Source organism: Mycteria americana, chromosome 1 (genome assembly GCF_035582795.1).
Source record: "Mycteria americana isolate JAX WOST 10 ecotype Jacksonville Zoo and Gardens chromosome 1, USCA_MyAme_1.0, whole genome shotgun sequence".
Lineage (NCBI taxonomy): Eukaryota > Metazoa > Chordata > Aves > Ciconiiformes > Ciconiidae > Mycteria > Mycteria americana.
This window is the reverse complement of record NC_134365.1, coordinates 56,779,345-56,802,393: the sequence shown is the minus strand read 5'-3', so window position 1 is coordinate 56,802,393 and position 23,049 is coordinate 56,779,345. Positions and strand designations below refer to the sequence as shown.

The following is a 23,049-nucleotide window of genomic DNA, read 5'->3' as shown; positions in this document are numbered from 1 at the left end:
GGAAGCTGTGTGCATCCTCGGTTACGTTTAAGACACACAACTCCAGCTGTCCATCTCCATGGAGCTCACGTTGTTTCAGGGACGCCACGTTCGCACCCACACGCTGATGGTTTTTTTCATTTGTTTTGTTGCTTACACAAGCTTCTGGGACTGAGAGACCTAATCCAGAACTACGAGAACGGATGGGGTGGGCCCGCCAGCAGTTCCCGGCGCCGTGCACGGGGAGCCGGGAGCGGTGCCCGGCCTCTCCTCCGCCCCTGGGTGGGACCGCGGTGAGGTGCCATGGCCGCTCCTCACCGCCGCCGTGGCGGAAAAAGAACTACAGCTCCCGTCGTGCCCCGCGGGGAGCGCGGCGAGAACAAGCTCTTCGCTGATTGGCTTTCTTTTCCCGGCTCCCGCCAATCAGATGCGTCGCTGGGGGGGGAACGTGCTCCCCGCGCATGAGGCGGGCTAGCGGCGCCTTGGGAGCCATGGAGCAGGATCGGGGGGAGGTGAGCGGCGACGGGCCGGGCTGGGGGCTCCTCCGGGGTCGGAGCCGGGCCGGAGGGAGGTCGTCCGCTCCTACAGCCGCGGAGCTGCCCGCAGGGTGCTGGAGAAAGCCTTGGGGCACCGGGCTGGGCCGCCCGGTGCCCTGAGGGAGGGCGCGAGGCCCGGGCTGCGTTAGCGGGGTAACGACTGCGGTGTGGTACTGGGGTGACGGCTGCCCGCGGCCGGGAGGGGGCGAGGAGCGCCGGGCCGCCTCCCCCTGGCCCTCCTGTTGTTGTGGTTGCCGGTGTGGCCGCCCGCCCCGCCTCTGCGCTGCAGGGGGCCGGGCTGGTGCTGGAGGGGGTGATGGGTCTGACCCGGGCGGGATGGGACTTGCGTCCCCCTCGCCTCCCTGAGGAGGTTGCGGGTGGTGCTGTCCCCGCTCGTCAGGCCTGGGAACTTGTAACATGTCCGCAAGTTTCATTCGCGCTTGGTGGAAGAGTAACGATCCAAAGATGCTCGCTTCCTATGAGCTGAAGGAAGGTGCACCCCCAGAAAGGGGTGAGAAAGAGATGAATGTGCTTTTTTGAGGAGTTCAGGCCTTTCAGGTGTCAGGAACGCTGTCTGAGAATGTGGATCTGCAGGAGAGCAACTCTGTCTTCAGGGAGCAACCTGGGTACCTTAGATCTGTTTTGTGTGAAAACTAGGGAGGATGTGGGGAGACAGCAGTGAGTGAAGTCTGATCTTCCTGTTCACGTGCCTATTATAATACCCAGGAGCCAGGGATCAGAGAGAATTTAGCACTGGAAGGTGATGGACTTGCTGCTGATCTTTTGTTGTTGCCCGCTTGGATGAATAATTGTATCCTGGTGCCTCACGTGGCTGTTCTAATCTACCTTTCTGTTCCATCGCTCCCTTTGTTGATGCTGAGTTCTTGCTGCTCTTTCATGAGTTGCTAACACCTTTTCCCAGCTTCTTTTGTGCTTATTTGGAGCCCAGTTCAAGATTCTTCTAGTCTCAGAAACAGTCACTGGATTTCTGTGCTCTTTCTTCAGTCACTGCCTCTCTGCTCTCTTGCTGTAACAGCAAGTATGAAGAGCTAGTGAAGATGTTTAGTTGTGAAGACATCTGGTTGTAGGGAAGACCTCTTAACAGATGCTGTTCTGTTATCCTGCTGATGCAGCTTCTGAACTGAGGTCAGCTATGGACTATGCAGTTTCCAGAGAACCTGAACTTTCTCCAGAGTCGAGTTTGTCCTGCTGACATCCAGGCTGTACTGGTCTTGTGAGCTACGGTGACCAGAGTGTGCAGCTTTGTGCTCTGCGCTGGAAGTTTGCAGTGACTTTAATGTTGATGGTGTTTGCACTGCTGTGCAGTTGTTGGGAGAGACAGTGCCTAGAAGGACACGGTCTCCTCTTTCTTTGTTAGTGTAGCAGTGTAGTTCCCTGTATTCTTTCCATGTTCCTCAAACTTTTTTCTATGTAGCTGCAGCTCCCTGGCTGTTTGTTTGCTCTTAGGAAGCAGAATGCAGCCAGTGAAATGTCTGTAAAGGGCCCTGCTGCAAGGGGAATAGCTTCCTTGCTAGGGTTTCAGTCTCCTGCCTTTGGGGTTGTTAAGTGGACTCCTTGCTCACCCCAAGGCCTCTCCCCGGTCCTGGAGGCCCCCCAGCAGTGAAAGCAGACTTGTTGTGGGGTGTGGTGTAAAATCTCTTGTTTTAAAGCAGACTGGCTCTTTTTTCAGTTGGTGTCTACCTTCTGCCACAAGACTTCATCTTTGGAGCGGATGGAGGAGGGTGATGACGATGAGGAGGATGATGAATTGGACATCTTTGGGGGTTATGACAGCTTCCGGGGCTACAACAGCAGCATGGGCAGCGACAGCAGCTCCTGTCTGGATGAGTCTAGTGACGATGAGGTGGCAGACCGGGAAGCTGGAGAGCTTCCAACCTCTCCTGTGCACCAGCCGTCCACAGGCCGGCTCACAGAGGACAGTGGCTCCGAGCCAGGTACTGACTTGCCTGCCTGTTGTGCCTAAAGCACGTGCATGATGGAAAGAACAAGGGCTGGGGGAAGCCGAAGGGTGCATGACTGCATCTTGAGTATGCTATGCGAGCAGCACTGGATTGAGGCTGCATTTTCTGGGCTACATGGGGGAGCTGCTGTGTGTAATGAGGGCTACCTGGGCTCGCTCTGTCCCTGTAGTTTATTGACCCTGCCAACTGCTCACGTTTTTGTGCCTTCCTTCTCTCAGCTGTGTGTGAGATGTGTGGCATTGTGGGCACCAGGGAGGCTTTCTTCTCCAAGACCAAACGTTTCTGCAGCGTCTCCTGCTCCAGAAGCTACTCCTCAAACTCCAAGAAGGCCAGCATCCTAGCCAGACTGCAGGTGAGTCAGACCCCTTCCTTCTTCCCTGGGGATGGAGCAGGATGTGCCTGTACGCAGGGGTGCGTGATTGCTCTCTAGTTAAAGATCAGACTGCCGTTACCAGTGGCTTGTTCTTCCTGCCTGAAGTCCCCAGAGAATGTGTGCCAGCTGATAGGTGATGCTCCCTTGAAGCTGAGGAAGGACACATTGATATTTTACCTGCTGTTTCTTCTTGTTCCTGTGACCATTAGTAAAAACTGTAGTAACCTGAAAATCGTTCCAAGGAAGAGATGCATGCCCTGCTGGCCAGTTGCAGGGACTGGCTTAATCTCTTGTGCCACTAATGTTCCTTCTTTTGTAGGGGAAGCCACCAACGAAGAAAGCTAAAGTCCTGCACAAGGCAGCCTGGTCGGCCAAGATCGGGGCCTTCCTCCATTCGCAGGGCACGGGGCAGCTGGCAGATGGGACACTGACAGGCCAGGATGGTGAGTGTAGGAGGCATGAGGAGATGCAGCTACTGGAGCCACAGAAATGGGGACACCTGGAGGGCTCTAAGCTCTACAGTCTACTCTCCCTCCCCTCTGATACACTGCCTTGTACTGAAACAATGTGTGTGGATCGCTCTGACACAGGCTGGCAGGACACAGGACATGTCTCTCTCCCTGCCAGTGCTAACGGAGCCCTGGCGGGTTCCTGCCCATCTACTATTGCAGCCTCATCCTTGCTCCTGGTGCAACTCGGCCTGGAGCGTAAGCTCTGTAGTCACAGTCCCACAAGGTGCTGACTTCTGCTGGCAAAGTTGACTTAAAGGTGTCCTGCTGCTCCCAGCCGTTCACTGCCCAGTTGCCTGTGGAGTTATATTTAACCCGAGTCACTCACTGATCAACTTAAGGAACAACCAGTCACTGCAGCTGAAGGAGTAGCAAGCTGCTATGTTAGGGCAAAAGTGAGCCCCAGGGGGTGGCAGCAGGAATTGATCCCTGAGCAGACTGCTGCTGGAGCAGAGATGTAGCCTTGGATCAGGAGTGACCATGGGATTAATATCCCAGTACTTCCTCTGATTTTTCCTAGCACCCTCTAGGGAAGCAAGTGCTGCTGATATGACCCTGCAGTGTTGCTGCTGAGAGGCAAAGCTGCTAAGTGGTTTAGCGCTGACAGGATGCAGTCTCTGCTCTCCCTGGAGTGCTCGAGCCCTGGGCTGGACTTGACTGCTTTTTTTGCCCCTCCTGCCCCTGCTTCCACAAAAGCAAGTGACAGCAAGGATTGATTAATAATATATTGTGCCTTTTGTGAGGACTGGTCCCCATGTACTTGTAGGATCTAGTTCCCCACCAGGGAAAATGCACTGGAACACAGAGTCCCTGTGTGCTGGGGCAGAGGGCTCTGTCCCAGAGCAGGCCACAATGTGGCTGCAAGCTTTAGTCCAGAGGTAACTGAGCACTCTGCCTTTTCTATAATCTTACCTGATTTTCTTCTCTCATGTCTGCCTATAGCACTTGTCCTGGGCTTTGACTGGGGAAAGTACCTGCAGGAGCATGGCTTCAAGGCAGCTCCTGTCAGCTGCTTCAAACATGTGAGTTCTTCTTTGCTGTGCCTCGCAGTGTGCATGGGACGTGTCATATGCATGGGGCTCTCCAGACTCCTGTGACAAGTGGTGGGGAGAGACCTGGGGAGCTGGTTATTAAGCCCCAGCTGATGCAAGGAAGGAAGTCGGGGCTTCTCACAGCTAAGAACTGGAGTCCCACAGAGGGACCAGGAGTTTTGGGGGAGGAAGCAGAAGCACTTGGTAGAGGGGGGACTTGGTAGAAGCACTGCCAGTGGTGATGGCCCAGTGCTGGCTGGGGACAGAATTAGTTCTGACTGAGGGGGATAACGGAAAGCTCCTGGTTGCCTTTGCGGTTTGTGTGGGTGAGCACAGCCCAGGGTAATGTGCGGGGAGGAGCTCAGCTTATGTGGGCCTGGCAGTAGCTGCCCCTCGAGCATGTCTGGTTCCTATCATACTGATTTGCAATCCTTGTGGGCCAAGTAGCTGAGGCATACATGGAAGAATGGCAGTTCTTGGGTATTATAGCAGCCCCAGCCTCTCTGTGTATTAAGACTCACTTTTTACATTCCTTTTGAGTTGTGATCTGTGATAATACTGATGAAATTTTATTTTTCTTGAGGATAGATCAGGAAGACACACCAGTTTGATGGTTAGGGATTTTGATACCATAAGCGGAATGGCAGCAGCTACTTTGGGATAATAGGACAGCTGGCAGTGAAATAGTTAAGTGTTGCTATACAATGTTCTGCCTTTTGGGATCCTCTGTGAACACCCCAGTGAGATGTTGGGGCAGTTTGGTTGCATTTCAAGCTGTTGGCACATATAGGAAGGGTTATGCATGTAAACCTGGGCCTAAGGTATTAGGCCCTTTAGGTAAGGGCCTAAACATATCTCTGAAAGAACAAAGGCCTGAGCCCTGCTCTGACTGTCAAGGTTCCTCTTGCAACGTGTCTGCCTCAATCCTTCAGGTGCCGCTCTTCGATCAGTGGGATGATGTGGTGAAAGGTATGAAAGTGGAAGTGCTGAACAGTGATGCCGTGCTCCCCAGCCGCGTGTACTGGATTGCGTCTGTCATCCAGACTGTAGGTATGTCTCCAATGTAATTCCTGACAGCTGGGGATGGCTAACCTCCGAGGGAAGCTTTAGAGAGCCGAGTGTAGCTGGTCAAGCAAAACTCTCTGGAGCTTGGCAACTGCTGAGAGATTTTGGAACAGGAAATACCACAGTGCGGGGGTGGGAGGAAACCAGCATCTGGTTCCTCTTCTGGTTGCTGGGCTATATGCAAGGATGGTTCTGCCTCCAGAATGGCTGGAGAAGCTCTGATAACCTATGCAGATCTCTGAAGGCCATGCTGTAGGGACTAAGCCTGTGGCACCCAACAGGGAGAGGAGAAATTCTTGGCCTCTAATGCCTTTCTCTGGTTGTCTGCTCTGTCCTGGCAGGGTACAGGGCCCTTCTGCGATATGAGGGCTTTGAGAATGATGCTGGCCATGACTTCTGGTGCAATTTGGGCACAGTGGATATTCACCCCATTGGCTGGTGTGCCATCAACAGCAAAATCCTGGTACCACCACAAAGTGAGTGTGGGGCAAGAGGGGTCAGCATGTGTCTGGGCATGGAGGAGCCTTGGTTTATACCCAGCATAAGTGGGACAGATGCTCCCACTGTACGTGGGAGCACAGCTTCATTTGTGCTCCCAGTTACAAGGAACAGTTAGTTCTTTGGGAAGTGGAGACTGCTTGGACTGCTCCCTCTGCATCTCCTATTGGTTGACCCTGGGGGTGCTGAATGCAGAGCTGGTGTCAGACCTGTGGACAGAGGCTAATGCAGGTAGCTGTTCCTCCTTCTGACCCACACAGTGGCTAGGCTTAACCTTTGGGGGAAGTTTTTGGTCCTACATCTTGGACAGTGTCTCTGGGGAGCGCACTGGATCCCGTCACTGCTCAGCTAGCGGTTAGGAGAGGAATGCTAGTTTAGCAGAATTCTGGCAAGCTGAGGTTTGCTTGGTACGGCTTGCATGGTTTTGCTCTAATACCACTTCTACATCTAGATCAGTGGAGTTGGGTGTCTGCGTGGCCCGGTCCCTTCTGTAATGGTGATCCCTTGCAGCCAGTTGTGGGGGTGAGCTTGCAGAACAGGGTCTGCCTGAGAGCAGGTACAGGATCTGAAATGAAGAAGGCCTTTTAATGCAGATGGATTCTCAGAGAGGAAGAAAGGTGTGGTGTGATATTGTAATTCCTTCAGTCATAAAGATGTGCTTTTTCCCTGTGCATATGTAGCTATCCATGCCAAGTACACTGACTGGAGAAGTTACCTCATGAAAAAACTGGTGGGAGCCAGGACCATCCCAGTGGATTTCCACATCAAGGTAAATGTGAGAGGCTGTCATTTTATGTGTGGAAATGAAGCCAAAGCCAAGAAATGCATGTGCAACATGTCTCTTCTGCTTCTGATCTGTGCAACTCCTCTATGTGTCCCCTCGAAACCTGGGCAGGACAGGGGCAGTGAGACACCTGTCATGATGCTGTAAGTAATGGTACAGCCCCTATGCTCTGTCAGCACAACCATTTCTCCTTTCGGTCATAGGTGAGCTTTAAAAGCTGTTGTCATGTCAACCTCTGCTGGAAAATACTGGGGATGAGTTTTCTTTTTTGCTGAAGGGAGAGGCCAATGCAGCTCCAACCTGGCCTTTCCCTGCCCTGTTTCAGTGCTGGGGAATGGCTCTGAGAGTCAGAAACCTTTGCCTTCAGTGTTGGTAGCACAGCAGCCTGTGGGGAGTGAGAGGGGCGCAGGCTCCCTTGAAGTGCATGGAAGCAGCTGTGCCGTGGTCTCGCCAGCTTTGTAGCTCTTGTGGTTGTTTTGTGTAGCCTGTATTGAGGTTAGACCTTGTCAGAGAGAAGAGCCTCATTTGTTGCTGGCAACTTTGTCTTCTTCATCTGTGGTTTACAGTCCCAGAGACAGCAGGCAGGAAGGCAGGTGATGGGTTTTCCTGTGTGTGAGGTAATTGGTGACACGGAGCTGGAGACCTGGATGTAGTTGGTGTTTCCTTTGTTGCTTCTCAGAAAGTTGAGAGGATGTTCGTAGCTGCTTGTGCCTGGGCCACAGCTTGTAGCTGAGAGCTCATACCACGGCAGGGAAGTGGTAGAGGGAGACAGTTGTTGTCAGTATCTTTCTCCCCCCAGCATCTCCACTCCCACCTAATGAACAGGAGGTGGAAGGGGAAGATCATCCCTTAAAAGTTCTTCTGGATTCAGGTGTAGGCTAGTTTGGATGTCTGTGTCTCTTTTGAGCTGTGGCTCTTAGTTGCTGCACAGCATTCTGGGATTTCCAGTGCCAAAATGTCAGGTGTTCTATAAACATCTTCGGGTATTTGTGGATGAGTAGGGCTAGGCTGTATCAGCAAACTGAAGGTGTCCAAAAAAAAAAAAAAAATCGGAAGGCAGCCAGTGGCTCTTTTCATGTGCCTGTGCCTTTGAGTCAGTCTGCAGAGTAACTCTGGCATTGGAGGTGGAGTTGGCAGATACATCATCATGTTGCTCAACCTCTGATCAGAGCAAAAAGGGCCTGACCTCTTTTAAAGTCAACTGAAAATCCTGTTGCCGTTTGGGAAGCTACACTTCTAACTGCTTCCAGCCTTGAAACCCTTATGGTCTCTTTCATAACTGAGAAAGGCATGCAATTCCTCACTCAGTTCCTGCTGATCAGAAGTGACGTCTGTTTCTCACACTCAGAACATTCACACAAGGTACTGGCTGAGCATGGCTGCTGGGCAAGGGTGGGGGTAGCTGTTATGGGGCCACAGGACAGGGGAGACTTAGGGTGCGTTTGCCCAACTGTGCTGCCACGTGTGGGGCTGGCAGCTCCCTGTCCCCCTGATGAACCTGCTCCAATGCATCCCTTCCCAGAGGTGTCTCCCAGTCGGCTTTGGGCAGTGTAGGGGGTTGGCCAGCATGTCTGTGGGGAAAGCTGTTCTCTGAAGTGTTTGGATAAGGAAAACACCAAGTGTGATTTGATCTCACCTCCTCTGTTGGTTGTTGCCAGATGGCGGAGAGCATGAAGTACCCATTCCGGCAGGGTATGCGGGTGGAGGTGGTGGATAAGAACCATGTGTCCCGGACACGCATGGCAGTGGTGGACACAGTGATCGGGGGCAGACTGAGACTCCTCTATGAGGACGGTGACAGCGATGATGACTTCTGGTGCCACATGTGGAGTCCTCTCATCCATCCTGTGGGCTGGTCACGGAGAGTGGGCCACAGCATGAAGAAGACAGGTAGGGATCAGGCCACCACAAGCATCTTCTGATTTGCTATGAGATGCCTGGGCCCTGCTGTTGACACCAGCCTTGATATGCTGGGACCCAGGCAGCTGCCTCAGGACCTGACAGATGAGGTCTACACAGTTATGTGTCTGCTGCTTTTCCCCTTGTGTAGATAAAAGCCCAGCAGTCTGCTGCCACAGGTCGGCACAGGGGGACTGTAGGGTTTCTTACCTGAAGCATGTAGTCTGTCCCCACAGTGTGAGAATGCAGTGTGCAACATCACAAGTATGTCTAGTGTTTTTGAGAAAATTCATGCTGGCTTCTGTAAGACTGGATGCCATCAGGTTGTGTTTTTTCTGGACTTTACAGAGAGGAATTCTTGATCAGCTTGGACTGGCAGAAAAAACAAGACCTGAGCCCTGCTGATCCTTTTTATTGTGTCTCCCTTACTTGCTGCCTCTCCCTTGTGATTACAGCTGCATGTAGAGGTGTTATCACTAGCTCTCAGAAAGATCATTCATCTACTTTTGAGCAAGTCCTGCATCATAGCCCATGTTATGGGAAGGTGTAGAGGGACTGACCTGTTCTGTTTTGGTTTTTTTATTACTCTTCCCATGGTCTCTGATCTAGCTCTTTTATAGCTGCTGAGCTTTCACCAGATAATTAATAGCCAGTGTGTTTTCTTACTGCAGTTGCTGCAGGTTTCTTACCTCTCTTTGTTTCTTCCATTCCTCACAGAAGAAAAACGCAGTGACATGGCAAACCATCCCACCTTCCGGAAGATTTACTGTGATGCTGTCCCCTATCTGTTTAAGAAGGTAGGACGAGTCTGCCTTTCTGTGTTGGCCACAGCAAAGGAAGCAATGATACCACTTCCTTCCTTGGGTATATATGCTGCTCTGTGGGTTGTTGAGGATGGCTTGTTTGTCTCTTACAGCTATAGGGCAGTAAGGTGTTTGGGGTGTCTCAAGGCTGTGGTTGGGCAGGGGTAGGTCAAAATAGAAAGATGGAAGAACTAAAAGACAATGACGGATTAAGGTACTCAACTGAAGGGCAAGCAGTTGCTTGGAACTTTGAGTTGGAGAGGGAAGGTGATTGCATGGAAGGGACCAGTTCAGACAAGGGGCTGGATCGTACTGGTAAGGACTGAGATGAGAAGGAGGCTTGCTCTGCTGTGGAGCAGTGGCTGAGTGCTGGGCCTGACTCTCTGACCAGAGCCTTGGCAGGAGATTGCTGACACAAACATAGCATTGGTTTGGCTGCCTCTTTTTGTATTTCTTTTAATTTTTCTTCTTTCCCCTTGCAACTTGGGTTGAGCCAAGTAAAGAAGTTCTAATCCTGTTTGCACTTGGCATGACTGGTGTTGGGATGGGACTGTCCCATACCCCTGACAGCACATGGTATACCAGAGTCTCCCTTAGGTACGAGCTGTCTATGCTGAAGGTGGATGGTTTGAGGAAGGCATGAAACTGGAGGCTATTGACCCCCTGAATCTGGGCAACATTTGTGTGGCCACTGTTTGCAAGGTAAGTTCAGTGGGCAGAAGGGGGCCTACTGTGTTTACCTGAGATAACCCAGCCTCTCCTCAGGTCTTTGCAAATGTATAAGACTGGGTAGGATTTTCATGAGGGAGAGGAGAGGGCTGTCAAGAGAGGTAGGGAGCTGGTGTGTGGAGGGAATTGGGGCATTGCCTCAGAGGTCTGAGAAGCTGATGAGACCAGCAGTTGTCCACATGTGCCTAAGTGGACAGCATGAAGATAAGCATGCTTGGTCTGCAAGCTAACTGCCCAGTGTGTGTGACTGCCAGCCACCCTTCCTTCACCCTTGGGCATGCAGTAGGGAAGATTTGTTCTCCAGTTCTTGGAGTGCATAAAGAGAGGCCTCTCTAGTGCTGCCTTGAGGAGAGAAAGGAGAGGGGAAGAGTTGTGTGGATTGGGGTGTATCTGTATGGGCAGCATTCACTGGTGTAGGAAGCTGAGGATGGACGTGTCTCCTGCAATCTCTCTTGATGAGGTGGTAGTGAGCTCTACTCCTGTGCTAGTGTTGGGAAGTAAATTGCTTGGTCAGGTTTCCTCAGCGAGGTGTGTTGTATGTCCTAAAGCATAGCATCGACTTGGGCTTTTCTTGCTTCTCCCTCAAGAAGCTGTTTGCCCTTGTAGAACCCAAGCAGAGGACTCTGACACTTGGGGTTTGGCAGGGGGATGCTAGGAAAGCTCTTTGTGTGTGTAAAATGTTCCCTTCAGCCATTGCTTGGAAATTGGAAGAGGTTGGGGCAGACGTGCCTATTGCACTTGGTAGGCACCAATTACCAGTGAGTGACAGGATGGGACAAGTCTTGTTGCTGTTCAGGAAGTGGCAAGTCTGAAGGTGGTGCCCTTCCCTTTTGCCCAGTAACAAATTCATGACCTGGCTGGTGTAGAGGGTCTCTGGGCTGCCAATAAAGTCTGTTTCTGAGGGAGAACATTGCTCCTGACTGTTTCTGGCTGAATCCTTTTCATAAGGCTATTAGTGTTGGTCACAGTCCTGCAGAAATCCCCCACTTTGGGGATTAGCTTGTGTTGACTAACATATCAGAGGAAGCTACTGCATGCCCTGGAGCATATAACATTGCATTTTACTATCTAGTGGCAATTGTGATCCACTTGTGGGGAGTCTTGGGAGGATCCTATGAGAGGAGAGGCTTTAGAGCAAGTGAAGCTCTACACTCATGCCCTTCACTCCCATCTCAGGTCCTCTTGGACGGGTATCTCATGATCAGCATTGATGGAGCCACATCTGCTGATGGCTCTGACTGGTTCTGCTATCATGCCTCCTCACACGCCATCTTCCCCGTCAACTTCTGTCAGAAGAACAGCATTGATCTGACCCCTCCAAAAGGTGAGATTTGGACTCTGCCCTGTGGTACAAACCTGTGTGCAGAATCCGCTGGGCTGTGCTTTTCTGAGAGGTGTCAGGTTCAGATGAATCAAAACCACAAGGTCCCGATCTGCCTGTTTTTCAGGGAGATAGGGCTGGTTCAGAGAGCCTGTCCATTTGAGTTCTGCCCATATACCAAGTCTTGGTACTTTATGGAAGGAAGTGACATCTCCAGAGGGCATTAATGACATGGTGGTTAGTTCCTGGCAGATCAGTGGGAGAGTTATACGATCCCCAAACTGAACAGAATCAAAGGTTTAAAGGACAAGGCGGGTGGGAAGGGATAAGTAGAGCCGTTGCTGCATGACTCAGTACTTAAAAGTGGCAGGAGTCACCTCTATTCTTCTTGTATGAATAAATCTGAGACCAATACTTCTGCAAAATCCTGAGAGGCAATCACCTCTGTGTTTTTACTGCCTCATCTGGCCATACCCAAAAAGGCCTGGGCTGAATTTCTGTGTTGCAGCACACTTGTGCAGTGCTGTTCTGTCTTACGCCGATGTTCCTGCTGGTGGGAGAAAGACTGGTCTTAGTGGTGTGTCTTGAACATACTTCTTCCTGCCTGCTGCTTCTCCTCGCCTTTCTCTATGGTCTGGATATGTGACTGACACAGGTGTTCAGAGTTGCAGCTTGCACTTTTATGTATTCGCCTGCTGGAGCGGAGTGCTAGACTGCCATGGAATCTGTGCGCTAGATTTACGTCCAAGATCAGGCTGTATATGCTGGTTAATGAAGCTGCTTTGCAACCAGTTGCTATGCCTCCTTCCTGCCTCTTCTGCCTTTTCTGCCAGCTGGTCTGCCCAGTGTCTGCCTTTTTCCCACTGACCGTTTCTTTCTGCTGCAGGGCTAGATGCACAGACTTTCAACTGGGAAAGTTACCTGGAAAAGACTAAATCAAGACCTGTTCCAGCACGGCTCTTCAACACAGTGAGTGCTGCCAGGAAGAAGAGATGTGTAGGGATGCTTGCAGTCAGCAAGGAAGAGCACAAGAGTTCTGGCTGTCACAGAATGCTTAGGTGGAAGGGACCTGTGGAGGTCATCTTCTCCAACACTGCTGCTCAAGCAGGGTCACCTAGAGCCGGTTGCCCAGGACCATGTCCAGATGGCTTTTGAGTATCTCCATGGATGGAGATGCTACAACTTCTCTGGGCAACCCATGCCAGTGCTCAGTCACCCTCACAGTAAAAAGTGTTTCCTGATGTTCAGAGGGAACCTCCTGTGTTTTAGTTTGTGCCCATTGCCTCTGGTCCTGTCCCTGGGCACCACTGAGAAGAGCCTGGCTCTGTCTTCTTTGTACCCTGCCTTCAGATATTCACATACATTGATAAGATCCTCCTGAGCCTTCTCTTCTCCAGTCTGAACAGTCCCAGCTCTCTCAGCCTCTAATCATATAAGAGATGCTCTAGTCCCCTCATAATCTTTGTGGCCCTTTGCTGGACTCTCTAGTATCTTCATGTCTGTCTTGTACTGGGGAGCCCAGACCTAGACCCAGCACTCCAGGTATGGCCTCACCAGTGCTGAGTAGAGGGGAAGGACACCTCCCGTGATCTGCTGGGAACATTCCTCCTGATGTTATCCCACAAGTGTGAGGTTGTTTACCCGGTGTGCGAGATGCCAATATACACACAGGGCAGAGGTATTTTTATTTCATGTCTGTGCAGGGATGGGTGCTAGGTGGTAGCTCCACAAAGCTAGCACAAAGTTCAGTCATGCAGGTACAGTATTTATACAATCTAGTTATGCATATGCATAAGTAATTACACAAAGCAGTTTTCTATTGGTCTACATGTCTCTTATTTCAACTTAAAGCTACAGCACTACTTTAATATTCTGTTCATGCTCAAAGGTGAGGGGTCTCTGCTTGGGCTGGGGTCTCCAGCTCGAGGGGTGTGACTTTTAGTATTATAATGAGGCTAGTTCATGTGAGGGTGCTTCTTATCACACTTCTACTAGTTGTTTCAGATGGTTCCCAAAACATCTTAATTAGCTTGCATATTTCTCCAGGATGTGTGCTTCTCTCCCAAGAACAGTAATTCTTGTTTAGATATTCCATTTTCCAGTCTGACTCCCCCTTATCAGCTTTACGTAAGCATTGGCCTTCCACCAGCTCCTGTTAGACTACACTGTTAGACTACAGTTCCCCCCTTTGAGACTAGGAGACTTTTCTTCATAGTCCTCATATGTTTCATTATTAGTTCTCATTCATAACTTATACAATTAGTCATCTAACACATTTTAAGGCACAACTAACAATAATACAGATTATGATCATGAAGAGTACAATTATAATTATCATTTGAAGTAAACTTGCCAACTATCCAGTTAGGGAGAATCCAAAAATTTGTAATATTTTGTTTAGAGGCCTGAATATTTTGTTTTTCAGTTTTAGGTACCCACATACCCTGTGCTTATGTAATAATATTAAATCTAAGGGTAGCCTGTTCTGCAACGTCATCTTTGAAGTTTCCTGTAGTTGAGTGTTTTAATCCTGCTCTAGTTGCATTCGCTAATAGTTCTACTTGTCCTGTTAGATTGTGCAACCACATTCGACTCTGAAAGGAGGTCATTTGGAAACTGAAGAAAGCTTCAGTTTTAATCTAAAGTTAAAATTCCCCACTCGAGGGGATCGCTGCAGTTTTAAGTAATGGTGAACAGGCCATTATACTGCTGACATTATGGATTCTTCGAAAAGATTGGACAAGTTTTAAGACTAGATTTCTGTTACAAAAAGTAAATGCTAGGTTAATCAATGTCAGAGATACAATTTTCATTATAACTATGCTAAACTAATAACGCTTTCCAAGAGTGTCCTAGGAGTAATTTCAATAATAGTATTCTAAAAGAAAAACCTTGATACAATTCATCAACAGTCCCTGGTTAGTCAGAGTTTCAGTTCTGCAGTTGGCATGGAGGTCCACTTGTCCTGGTCTGGCGCCTTCTTTACTCTAGTATAATGAATCCAGGAGTCGATCCCATTCACCTTTACTGCTGTATAAGTTTTTAATAGCACTGTATAAGGTCCTTTCCACTTTTCTTTCAAGGGCTCATCTTTCCAAGCTTGTACATAGACAGTGTCTCCTGGTTGGAATGGGTGTACTGGAGTGTCCAAGGGAATGGGAGTCTTCTGGTTTAGGTACCTAAGCAGGGAGGATAAATTCTGCGAGAGAGAGATCAAATACTCTTTAATTACAGCCTGTCCCTTTATATGCATTTCATCTCCCTTCGTGATTAAATGATTGATTGGATATGGTTCCCATACAGGATCTCAAAATGGACTAACACATTCCCTAACTGTGGGTGTAATTCATACTCTCATTAATGCTATGGGTAGAATATCTACCCATCTCATTTGAGTTTCCTGACACACTTTAGAAATCTGTCTTTTTAGTGTTTGATTCATTCTTTCTACTTTGCCATGGGACTGTCACCTCCAAGGACAGTCCATTTAATGTCTAGAAATCTAGAAACTCCCTGCACTATTTCTGCAATAAAATAGGGTCCGTTATCGGACCTTCTGGAACACTGAATCTGGGGATAATTTCTTTCAATAAAATTTTAATCACTTCCCTAGCCTTGTTAGTGTGACAAGGGAAAGCTTTGGGCCAACCAGAAAAGCTTTGGGTCTACCATTACCAATAAATATTTATACAGATTACACCTTGGCAATTTCATAAAATCTATTTGCCAGTATTCCCCAGGAGTTATTCTTTGTTTTATGATTCTTCCCATGATTTTCTTTGCACTTTTGGGGTTATTGCGCAACAAATAGCACACTGTTTAACTATTATATCCGCTAGGCTTTGCATTCTTGGCCCAATGACGTGTCTTTTGGCAATTAGTACCAATGCATCTGCTCCCGAGTGTGTTTGTTGGTGCAGTTTCTTGAGTAGAATTTCCATCATCTTTTCAGAAATTAGCAGAGTTGCAGGATTTAGAGCAAAGGTCAGGGAGATTACAACATCATCTTGTTCGAGCAGCACCACTTGGTATTTACCTAACCTGCTTGGGGAGATCCAATGATGCCCTTTATTTTCAAGGAGGGAAGATACAGCATGAGGTACAAACACAGTCCTCAAATTTGGGAGTCCCAAAGCAGAAGCATCCATGAGTTTCCTTTTGATTTCATCAAAACTCTTCCTACATTCAGGTGTCCATTCAAGAACCCCCTCAGGTCCTTTCACAGCAGCATACAGTGGTTTGGCAATTAGTCCAAAATTGGGACTCCATAAGCAACACCATCCGGCCATTCCCAGAAATCCTCTTAATTGCTTCTTTGATGTAGGTACAGCAATTCTACAAATCGCCTCTTTTCTTTCCGTACTTCATTCTCTCTGTCCTTTGGTGATTTCAAACCCCATATATTGGACCTTTTTTTGCCAATCTGAGCCTTTTTCTTAGAAACCTGATACCCTGCCAAGCCCAGAAAGTTAAGCAAACTGATGGTGGCTTCCAGACGTGCCTCATAACTGTCAGAACCAATTAGCAAATCATCAACATATTGCAACAATGTTACAGCATCATGATCATTTTGCTATAGTTCCAATTCTTTGGCTAGTAGGTTACCAAACAAGGCAGGGCTGTTCTTTAATCCCTGGGGAAGGACAGTCCAGCAGAGTTGTGTCTTTTGTCCTGTAGTTGGATTTTCCCATTCAAAAGTGAAGATGGTCTGGCTCTGCTCATCCACAGGTATATACAGAAGAAAGCATCCTTTAAATCTAATACTGTGAAATAAGTATTACTGTTAGGCATTGTAGTACGGAGGGTATATGGGTTTGGAACCATAGGGTGGACATCTACTGTCCTTGCATTAATTTCTTTTAAGTCCTGTACCAGTCTATATTCAGAAGAATAGGGCTTCTTTACAGGTAGGATGGGAGTATTAAATTCCAATTGACACTCTCACAACAATCCATGTTCTAAAAAGGAGCTTATTATAGGTTCTAATCCTTTTTGGGCCTCCAGCTTAATGGGGTATTGTTTCTTACCCGTTGAGCTCCTGGTTTCAGTCTTTACCGGGGTCACATTCTTCACTCATCCAGGTATCTTCAATGCCCAAGCTAGAGGTGTGACCGCACTCAGTACTTCCTCTGAAATACTCGTTTCTTCATTAGGATCTCTCTTGGTTAACAAATGTATCTGGGCTTTCCAGGCAGTCTCTGGAGGAATATGCAACTGAACAGAGTCTTCAGAAAAAGTTAGTTGTGCATTAAGTTTACAAAGTGAATCCTATCCAAGCAATGGTAGGAGGTATTCTGGCATATAAAGGAATTCATGAGTTAATTTAGTATTTCCAGTTGAACATTCTGTAGGTTGCAAAAACAGCCTTAAAGTCTTTTTCCCTGTGGCACCAACAATGTTTATTTTAGTTCTACTTAAGGGTCCCCTAAAATTAGTTACTACAGAATGTGTGGCTCCATTATCAATTAAAAAATTTATTATTTCATTCCCCAGCTTGACTGGAACCAGAGGATCAGCTGGGGAAAATTTATACACCTTATATGCGATTGACAGTAACTGTGAGATTGTCATTCCATCCGCACCTTCTACCTTTTGTAATTTCTTTCTTATATCTGCTGCTGCTTGACCAATAACAGCATGTTAAATAACTTTGAATTGCTATCATCTTCTGGATCCAGATCAGTCCATTTTCGAGCTACTTCACACTCTCTCATAGAAGGCTGATGGGATTTCCTATCGCTCTGCATTACTTCATATAGTTTAGATAAATTCTGTTAGACTACACTAATCCAGCCAGGGATACATTAGCCACCTTTGTCCCAAGGGCACATTGCTGGCTCGTGTTCAACTTGGTGTCCACCAGGACCTCCAGGTCCTTTTCTGCCAAGCTGCTTTCCAGCCACTTGGCCCCCAGCATGTGCTGGTGCCTGAGGTTGTTCCTCCCTAGGTGCAGGACTTTACATCTCTTTTTGTTGAACTGCATGAGGTTCCTGTTACACCATTTCTTCAGCTTGTCAAGGTCCCTCTGGATGGCAGCACAACCCTCTAGTATATCAGTCTCTCCTCCCAGTTTTGTATCCAGCAAACTTGCTGAGTTTGACACGACACTGTCATGTCATCCAGGTAATTAATGAAGATGTTGAACAGGATTGGACCCAGTATTGACCCTTGGGGTACACTGCTAATTACTGGCCTCCAACTAGACTTCATGCCACTAATCACCACCCTCTGGGCCCAGCCACTCAGCCAGTTTTCAGTCCACCTCACTGTCTCCTCACCCAGCCCATACTTCCATCAGCTTCTCTATAAGGATCTTATGGGAGACAGTGTCAAAAGTCTTCCTGAAGTCAAGGCAGACAATATCCAGGGTCTCTGTTGGGCTGCTCTTTGCTGCCAGTCAGCAAAGCACAGAAGTGTGTGCTCTCCAGGCAAAGCCCCTGTTTGGTTGGCTGGGACCAGCAGTGTCATACCTTTGTGGGTGTAATGATATCTTGGTCCCTCTGAGTGTGACCTGTGATTCTCTAGTGTTTCCAGGAGCTCCAGGTGGCTTCTGCACTGCTTATTGCCTGTGGACGTGTGGTTGGCACTTGGGTGGAGGGGGTCTGCTTTGCATCAGTAAAACTGCTGCTGCACCTGGGCCTGTGCCGATCTTTCTGATAGCCCTGGGAAATCTCAGGTTAATGGGTTTGATTGGGTGTCCCTTAATGGCTGCCTGCTGCTCCCCCTAGGTCAGGATCTTGTTCCTAAAGGCTGGGCTGAGATTCACTAAGGACACAGCTGGCCTTCAATCTGTTCACGTGTGCCCCCTTCTGTTACGCGACTGCTTGGTTCTGTTGCGTGACTGTGGGCTTGTTCTCTCTCTGCTTGCTTTAAGCTGGAGGCAAGCCTGTAGCTGTTCTAGGCTGCTGGTAGCTGGGTGTGGGTTTGGACTAGGTGCGATGCCCTTGGGTTTTCTTTTTTCATTTTTTCTGCACCCAGGACTGTCCAAACCATGGCTTCAAGGCAGGCATGAAGGTGGAAGCAGTGGACCTGATGGAGCCCCGACTCATCTGCGTGGCCACAGTGAAGCGTGTAGTCCACCGTCTCCTTAGCATCCATTTTGATGGCTGGGACAACGAGTATGACCAGTGGGTGGACTGCGAGTCTCCAGACATTTATCCTGTGGGGTGGTGCGAGCTGACAGGTTACCAGCTTCAACCACCTGTTGTTCCAGGTGAGTGAAGATTTGACTGTGGTTTCTAATGCTAGAGGCAAAGGTTTCCTTCCTCCTGCTCTGTGAGTGGCTCCTCCTTTTTGGGCCTGGTAGGGAGGAGAAAATTGCCTCCTTGATTTGTGCTGGCTACCGTAAGTCTTCCTCTGCTGCCACACATTCTAGCAGCTGGCAAAGGGAGGAGTCTGTGGTGGGGAGAAAACAGCCTGAGATTTGAGGTTGGCTCTGTTTTCCCTCTGTTCCCCCACCTGCACGCCAACAGAGAATTGCTCCTGATGAAGTTGGGTAGAGTTCCAGGTGGTCCTATCCCTGCACAGCTCCCTTTTACTAAGTGTACTTACAACCTCAGCCAGGTAGCAGGGGGACCTCGGCCCCTGCTCCCTTTTCTCATCAATTCTCTGACTCTGTCTGTAAAAGGTAAGAGCATCCCTCTCACAAGTTTATTCCTGCCCTTGTCGCAGGGAGGCCACTGCCTCACCTTTGCAGATGTTTTCCTTCTTGTCCCAAGCTACAAATCTTGTTTCTTTACTGCCCCTGCCAAATCTCTACTGGGCCTCTCTCCCCTATGCTGCCCCAGCCTGCCACCCTGGGCCCTCGCCTGGAAGCACAGACAGCAACTGCGCTTAGAGCCTTGCTTTCCCCTCAGCTGGTTGTCTCGGGAAGAGGGCGTTGGCTCGGGGGGACGGGTATATCTTGTTTCTCGCTTATGTCACTTCATCCCAGTTACCTACTGGTTATGGGACTTGGCTTTCGTTTCCCTCTCGTCTCCATGACAGAGCCCACAACTCCAGTGAAGGCCAAGGAGGTGCCCAAGAAGAAGAAGAAACCCTATGGAAAGAAGAGTGAGTGATGTTTGATTAGTGCCCTCCCGCTCGCTCGCAGGCTGGGCCCAGTTAGAGGAACCCTGTCCATGTCCTGTCAGAGCAGGAGAGAGAGGCCTTGTCTTGCTGTGGATGCCCTCAGTCAGCTGTGGGTTTGACAGCACAGCTTCATCCTTCTTAACCGCCCCCATTGCCTAAGAGAGCAGAGAGCTGTGTGTGTGGGTAGGGTCTGTTTTGCAGTCTGTTTTCTGTTGGCCGAGGTATAGATGGCGCTTGCTTCCAGGCGTGAGGTTGTGCTGCTTTCCCCACTGTGTCTGTGGTCAGAGGGAGATTGTTTGCTGCAGCTGGAGGGTAGCTGGAGAGCAACCCTGCCTGCTTCGTGCTGAGGGAAAGAAGGCCTTAAGATGGCTGAAGAGGCCAGTAGTGGGGCTGGACCATGTTATTGTTTCATCTTGTCGTTGTTGTCGTCATTGTTGCAGTAGCTGTGGCAAATCATGTGTAGAAAGGCAAGAAATTCCTTCCTGGGGGGTGGAGAGGAAAGGACATCTAAAGAATATAAAGACGTTCAACCTAAATAAAAACGTCAGCTAAAAATGAAAACATTAATGCTACAGTGTCCATGCCTTGGAGCCACCATGCCCATTGCCTAGGACTAGACCCAGACAGGTAAGCAAAGCTGACTCTAGACTGATTCCAACAGGACCCGCTCCTCGGAAGTTAAGCACACGCTGAAGTGCCTTGCCTTTAATGAAGGAGAACACGGAGGAGCGTATTTTAAGATGATGACTATAGAGTTTTTCTCCAGTAGGCCATTTCTGTCGAGTAACCAGTTGGCAGCTAATGACCGTGTAGCTTGCTGGTCGGTTGTGCTGGTCCCTGGCCTGTGGTTTCTCAGTGGAGCAGGGTTGCTGATTTTACAGGGGAAAAAACCCACACTTTTCCCCATACTCTGTTATCTCTTTGTTAAGGAAAAAAGTTACCTGCCAAAACCCGCAACATCAAGCAGACTGTCAAGAAGCCTTCTGCCTCGAAGACGAAACGCGAAGCAAAAGCTGCCAGCAAGGCTTTGCCAGAGCCAGCACCTGATGAGAGTAAGGGAGTGAGTTACTCTACCCAGCAGCCACATGCAACTCCCTCGCATAAGCCCTGCGTGCCACCGGCCCTCTCGAGGCCTGTGCTGCCTCTTGGCCGTTAAGTCATGGGTGCCCCCAGGCAGGGAAAGGCAGTACATGACAAATGTCCTTCACTACTCCTCCAGAGACAAGAGAGAGTGGAAGAAGGCCTTTGCCATCTTCCCCTGGGAGGTTTTGCCTCCTGAGGAGGTTTGGTGACACCAGTATAGCTGGATATGTTGACACTGCTGATGCCTGCTGAGGGCCTGGCTGCCCTACTGAGCAGTCTGGTTGTGTGAGGTCAGTTAGGGAGGAGAGTCAAGACAGACATGTCAAAAGTCTGCTGTCAAATCCCAGTCCCCATAAGGGCTGTTGCAGCATGTGAACACAGCCCATCGTGCTGAGCACCAAGAGATGTGGTGACCAGAAGAGCATCTGGCAGCTGGGTCACCTGCCACCCTAGTGGGTGTTGGGGAAGAGGGTGGCTGAGGTGCTTTGTGCACGTGGGGATGGAGCCTCATGAAGGTCCCCATTGCTCACAAAGGTTTAATTTCTCCTGTGTGGACCTAGGCAGGTAGAGAATGGACCACACTAGCTTTTCCTTCCTTGGCCCTAGGAGAAATTGTTCTTGGGACCAGGCAGCTGAATGCTGCCAGGGTTTAGTCCCATGCTGATTGCTGCTGTGACCATGGATAGATTTGTGCCAGCAAGACAGGGCTGCCTGTGGTAAGGGACCCTCAAGAAGTGGGCTGGAAACGTGGGGCATTTTGAGTATCTGCATGAACAGAGCTGGTTCTGGGGTGCTACAGGTAGAGCAAGGCAGCATGGGTTGATTTTACTTATTTATTTTTCCCTCTCTCTTTCTGTCTCTTGCTAGTCATTGCCGTGCAGGTAAAGGAAGAAACCATTGACCCCTCAGTAGCAGAGTTTGGAGCCACGGAGCTTCCTATTCCTGTCAGCAGCATAAAGCAGGAGGTCACAGACTGATCCTGGAGTATCGCCCAGCTGCCCACAGCAGCCTGCGCTTCACCTTGTGGCTCTTTGGGGAGGTCCTGGCAAAGGGAAGCAGAAGACTAAAAGAGCCTTCCCTTTTTGAGGCAGACCACCCTGCAACATCACAACTCTGCTTTCCTGGCGTGCAAGAAAATTTCCCCCCAACTTGTAATTTTAAGCCTCGGAAAATGGACTCCAGAAAGGCCGCAGGCGTGCTGAGGAGCATGACCAGGGTGGCTGCTGGGGTTGTGTGTGCCTGGCTTTGAAGGCACCTTTCCAAGCAGGAGCTCCCAATGGGGAAAGAGGCTGCCAGAGCACGAAGGGGCAGTTTGGCTTCTCGGCCGTGGCTGGAGGTGGCGAGCTGCAGTCCGAGATGATGTGTGCAGGTCACGTGCATCAGGAAATCGGCTGCCCTCTTAGGACGTCGGTGCTGTGCTCCCTGGTCTAGGCCCTGCAACCCCCAAGAAAGTCAGGACAGGTAGAGTGGAAAGAGGTGAAAAAAAAAAACAAAAAGGGATGATGATCCCTCTTGAGGGAGCGAGAGACCTTTTTGAGTGTCATAATTTCTTGCTTTTGAACCCAGAACTGCAGAGGACATGGTGCACAGTTTGAATTTTTAATTTTTTAGTAGTCCTACTGTAAATTTGATCTATGATCTGTACCCTAAAGCCCTGTGAATTAAACTTGAGGAAGAGGCCAAAGGCTTGTGTATTGTTTTCCAGGTCACCAAAACAGCAGGGTTAGCCAAGATGGGGAGGAGAAAACGGCTGTAAGTGGGTGGGTATAAGTAAACAGTGTTTTGTGCTGTTTGGGGATTTTTTTATTTTTGAGGTGTGCAATAGGCTTTTTCAGTGCACTTTCCCTTGTCTATTTGCCAGCTCTGCTGAATATCGCAAGAATGCAGTAGGTAACTTAAGGTGAGGGATGCCATTTCCCATTTTAGAGCAAAATTGTAACATTCCTCTCTTTCCCCAGACTGGCCATCAAAATTCAGGACAGAAATCAGAAAGGTCAGTGTGTCAACAGTGATGAAAAACAGTTTTAAATCTCCTGTAGCAAGTTCCTGTGAACTTTCTGCAGGTGAGGAAGTGCCCTGCCTGTTGGTGCCACTGTTGGGCCCCGCTGGCTGTAGGGCAAGTGCCTTGTCAAACCTTACAGGGAAATGGTGGCTGCCCAGGACACCGCCTTGGCCACGAAATGGCTGCCTTGGCCATGCTCCCCTCAAGTTTCCAGGCGAGAGCTTGTGATGCCAAAATAGTTCTGGCTTTGCACAGTGGTTCATGACAAAAAAAAAAAAAAAAAAAAAAAGTTGGCAAGCTAACTGTCTAGAAAACCCTGGGTAGAGACTGGGAGTAATTAACGCAGTCTTCCTCTTTTCCCCTCTAAAGAGGCAAAAAGAGCCTT

General features: G+C 49.3%; 1 protein-coding gene across 2 annotated transcripts; it reads left to right on the top strand.

Annotated features, from left to right (window-relative positions):
- Nucleotides 1-402: 402 nt before the first annotated feature.
- Nucleotides 403-22,361, top strand: L3MBTL2 (L3MBTL histone methyl-lysine binding protein 2). Of its 2 annotated transcripts, XM_075499969.1 has the most exons (17): nucleotides 403-491; nucleotides 2,206-2,470; nucleotides 2,716-2,849; nucleotides 3,190-3,313; nucleotides 4,322-4,401; nucleotides 5,343-5,460; nucleotides 5,817-5,951; nucleotides 6,654-6,742; nucleotides 8,416-8,647; nucleotides 9,374-9,453; nucleotides 10,057-10,161; nucleotides 11,365-11,512; nucleotides 12,396-12,478; nucleotides 18,488-18,722; nucleotides 19,496-19,561; nucleotides 20,509-20,631; nucleotides 21,530-22,361. In XM_075499969.1, exons 1-17 carry the CDS (start codon nucleotides 441-443, stop codon nucleotides 21,637-21,639), a joined length of 2,178 nt encoding a protein of 725 aa, XP_075356084.1. In that variant the 5' UTR covers nucleotides 403-440; the 3' UTR covers nucleotides 21,640-22,361. The 2 variants fall into 2 exon arrangements, with proteins under 2 accessions (XP_075356084.1, XP_075356095.1); XM_075499980.1 differs by lacking the exon at nucleotides 19,496-19,561.
- The last annotated feature ends 688 nt before the right edge of the window (nucleotides 22,362-23,049 follow it).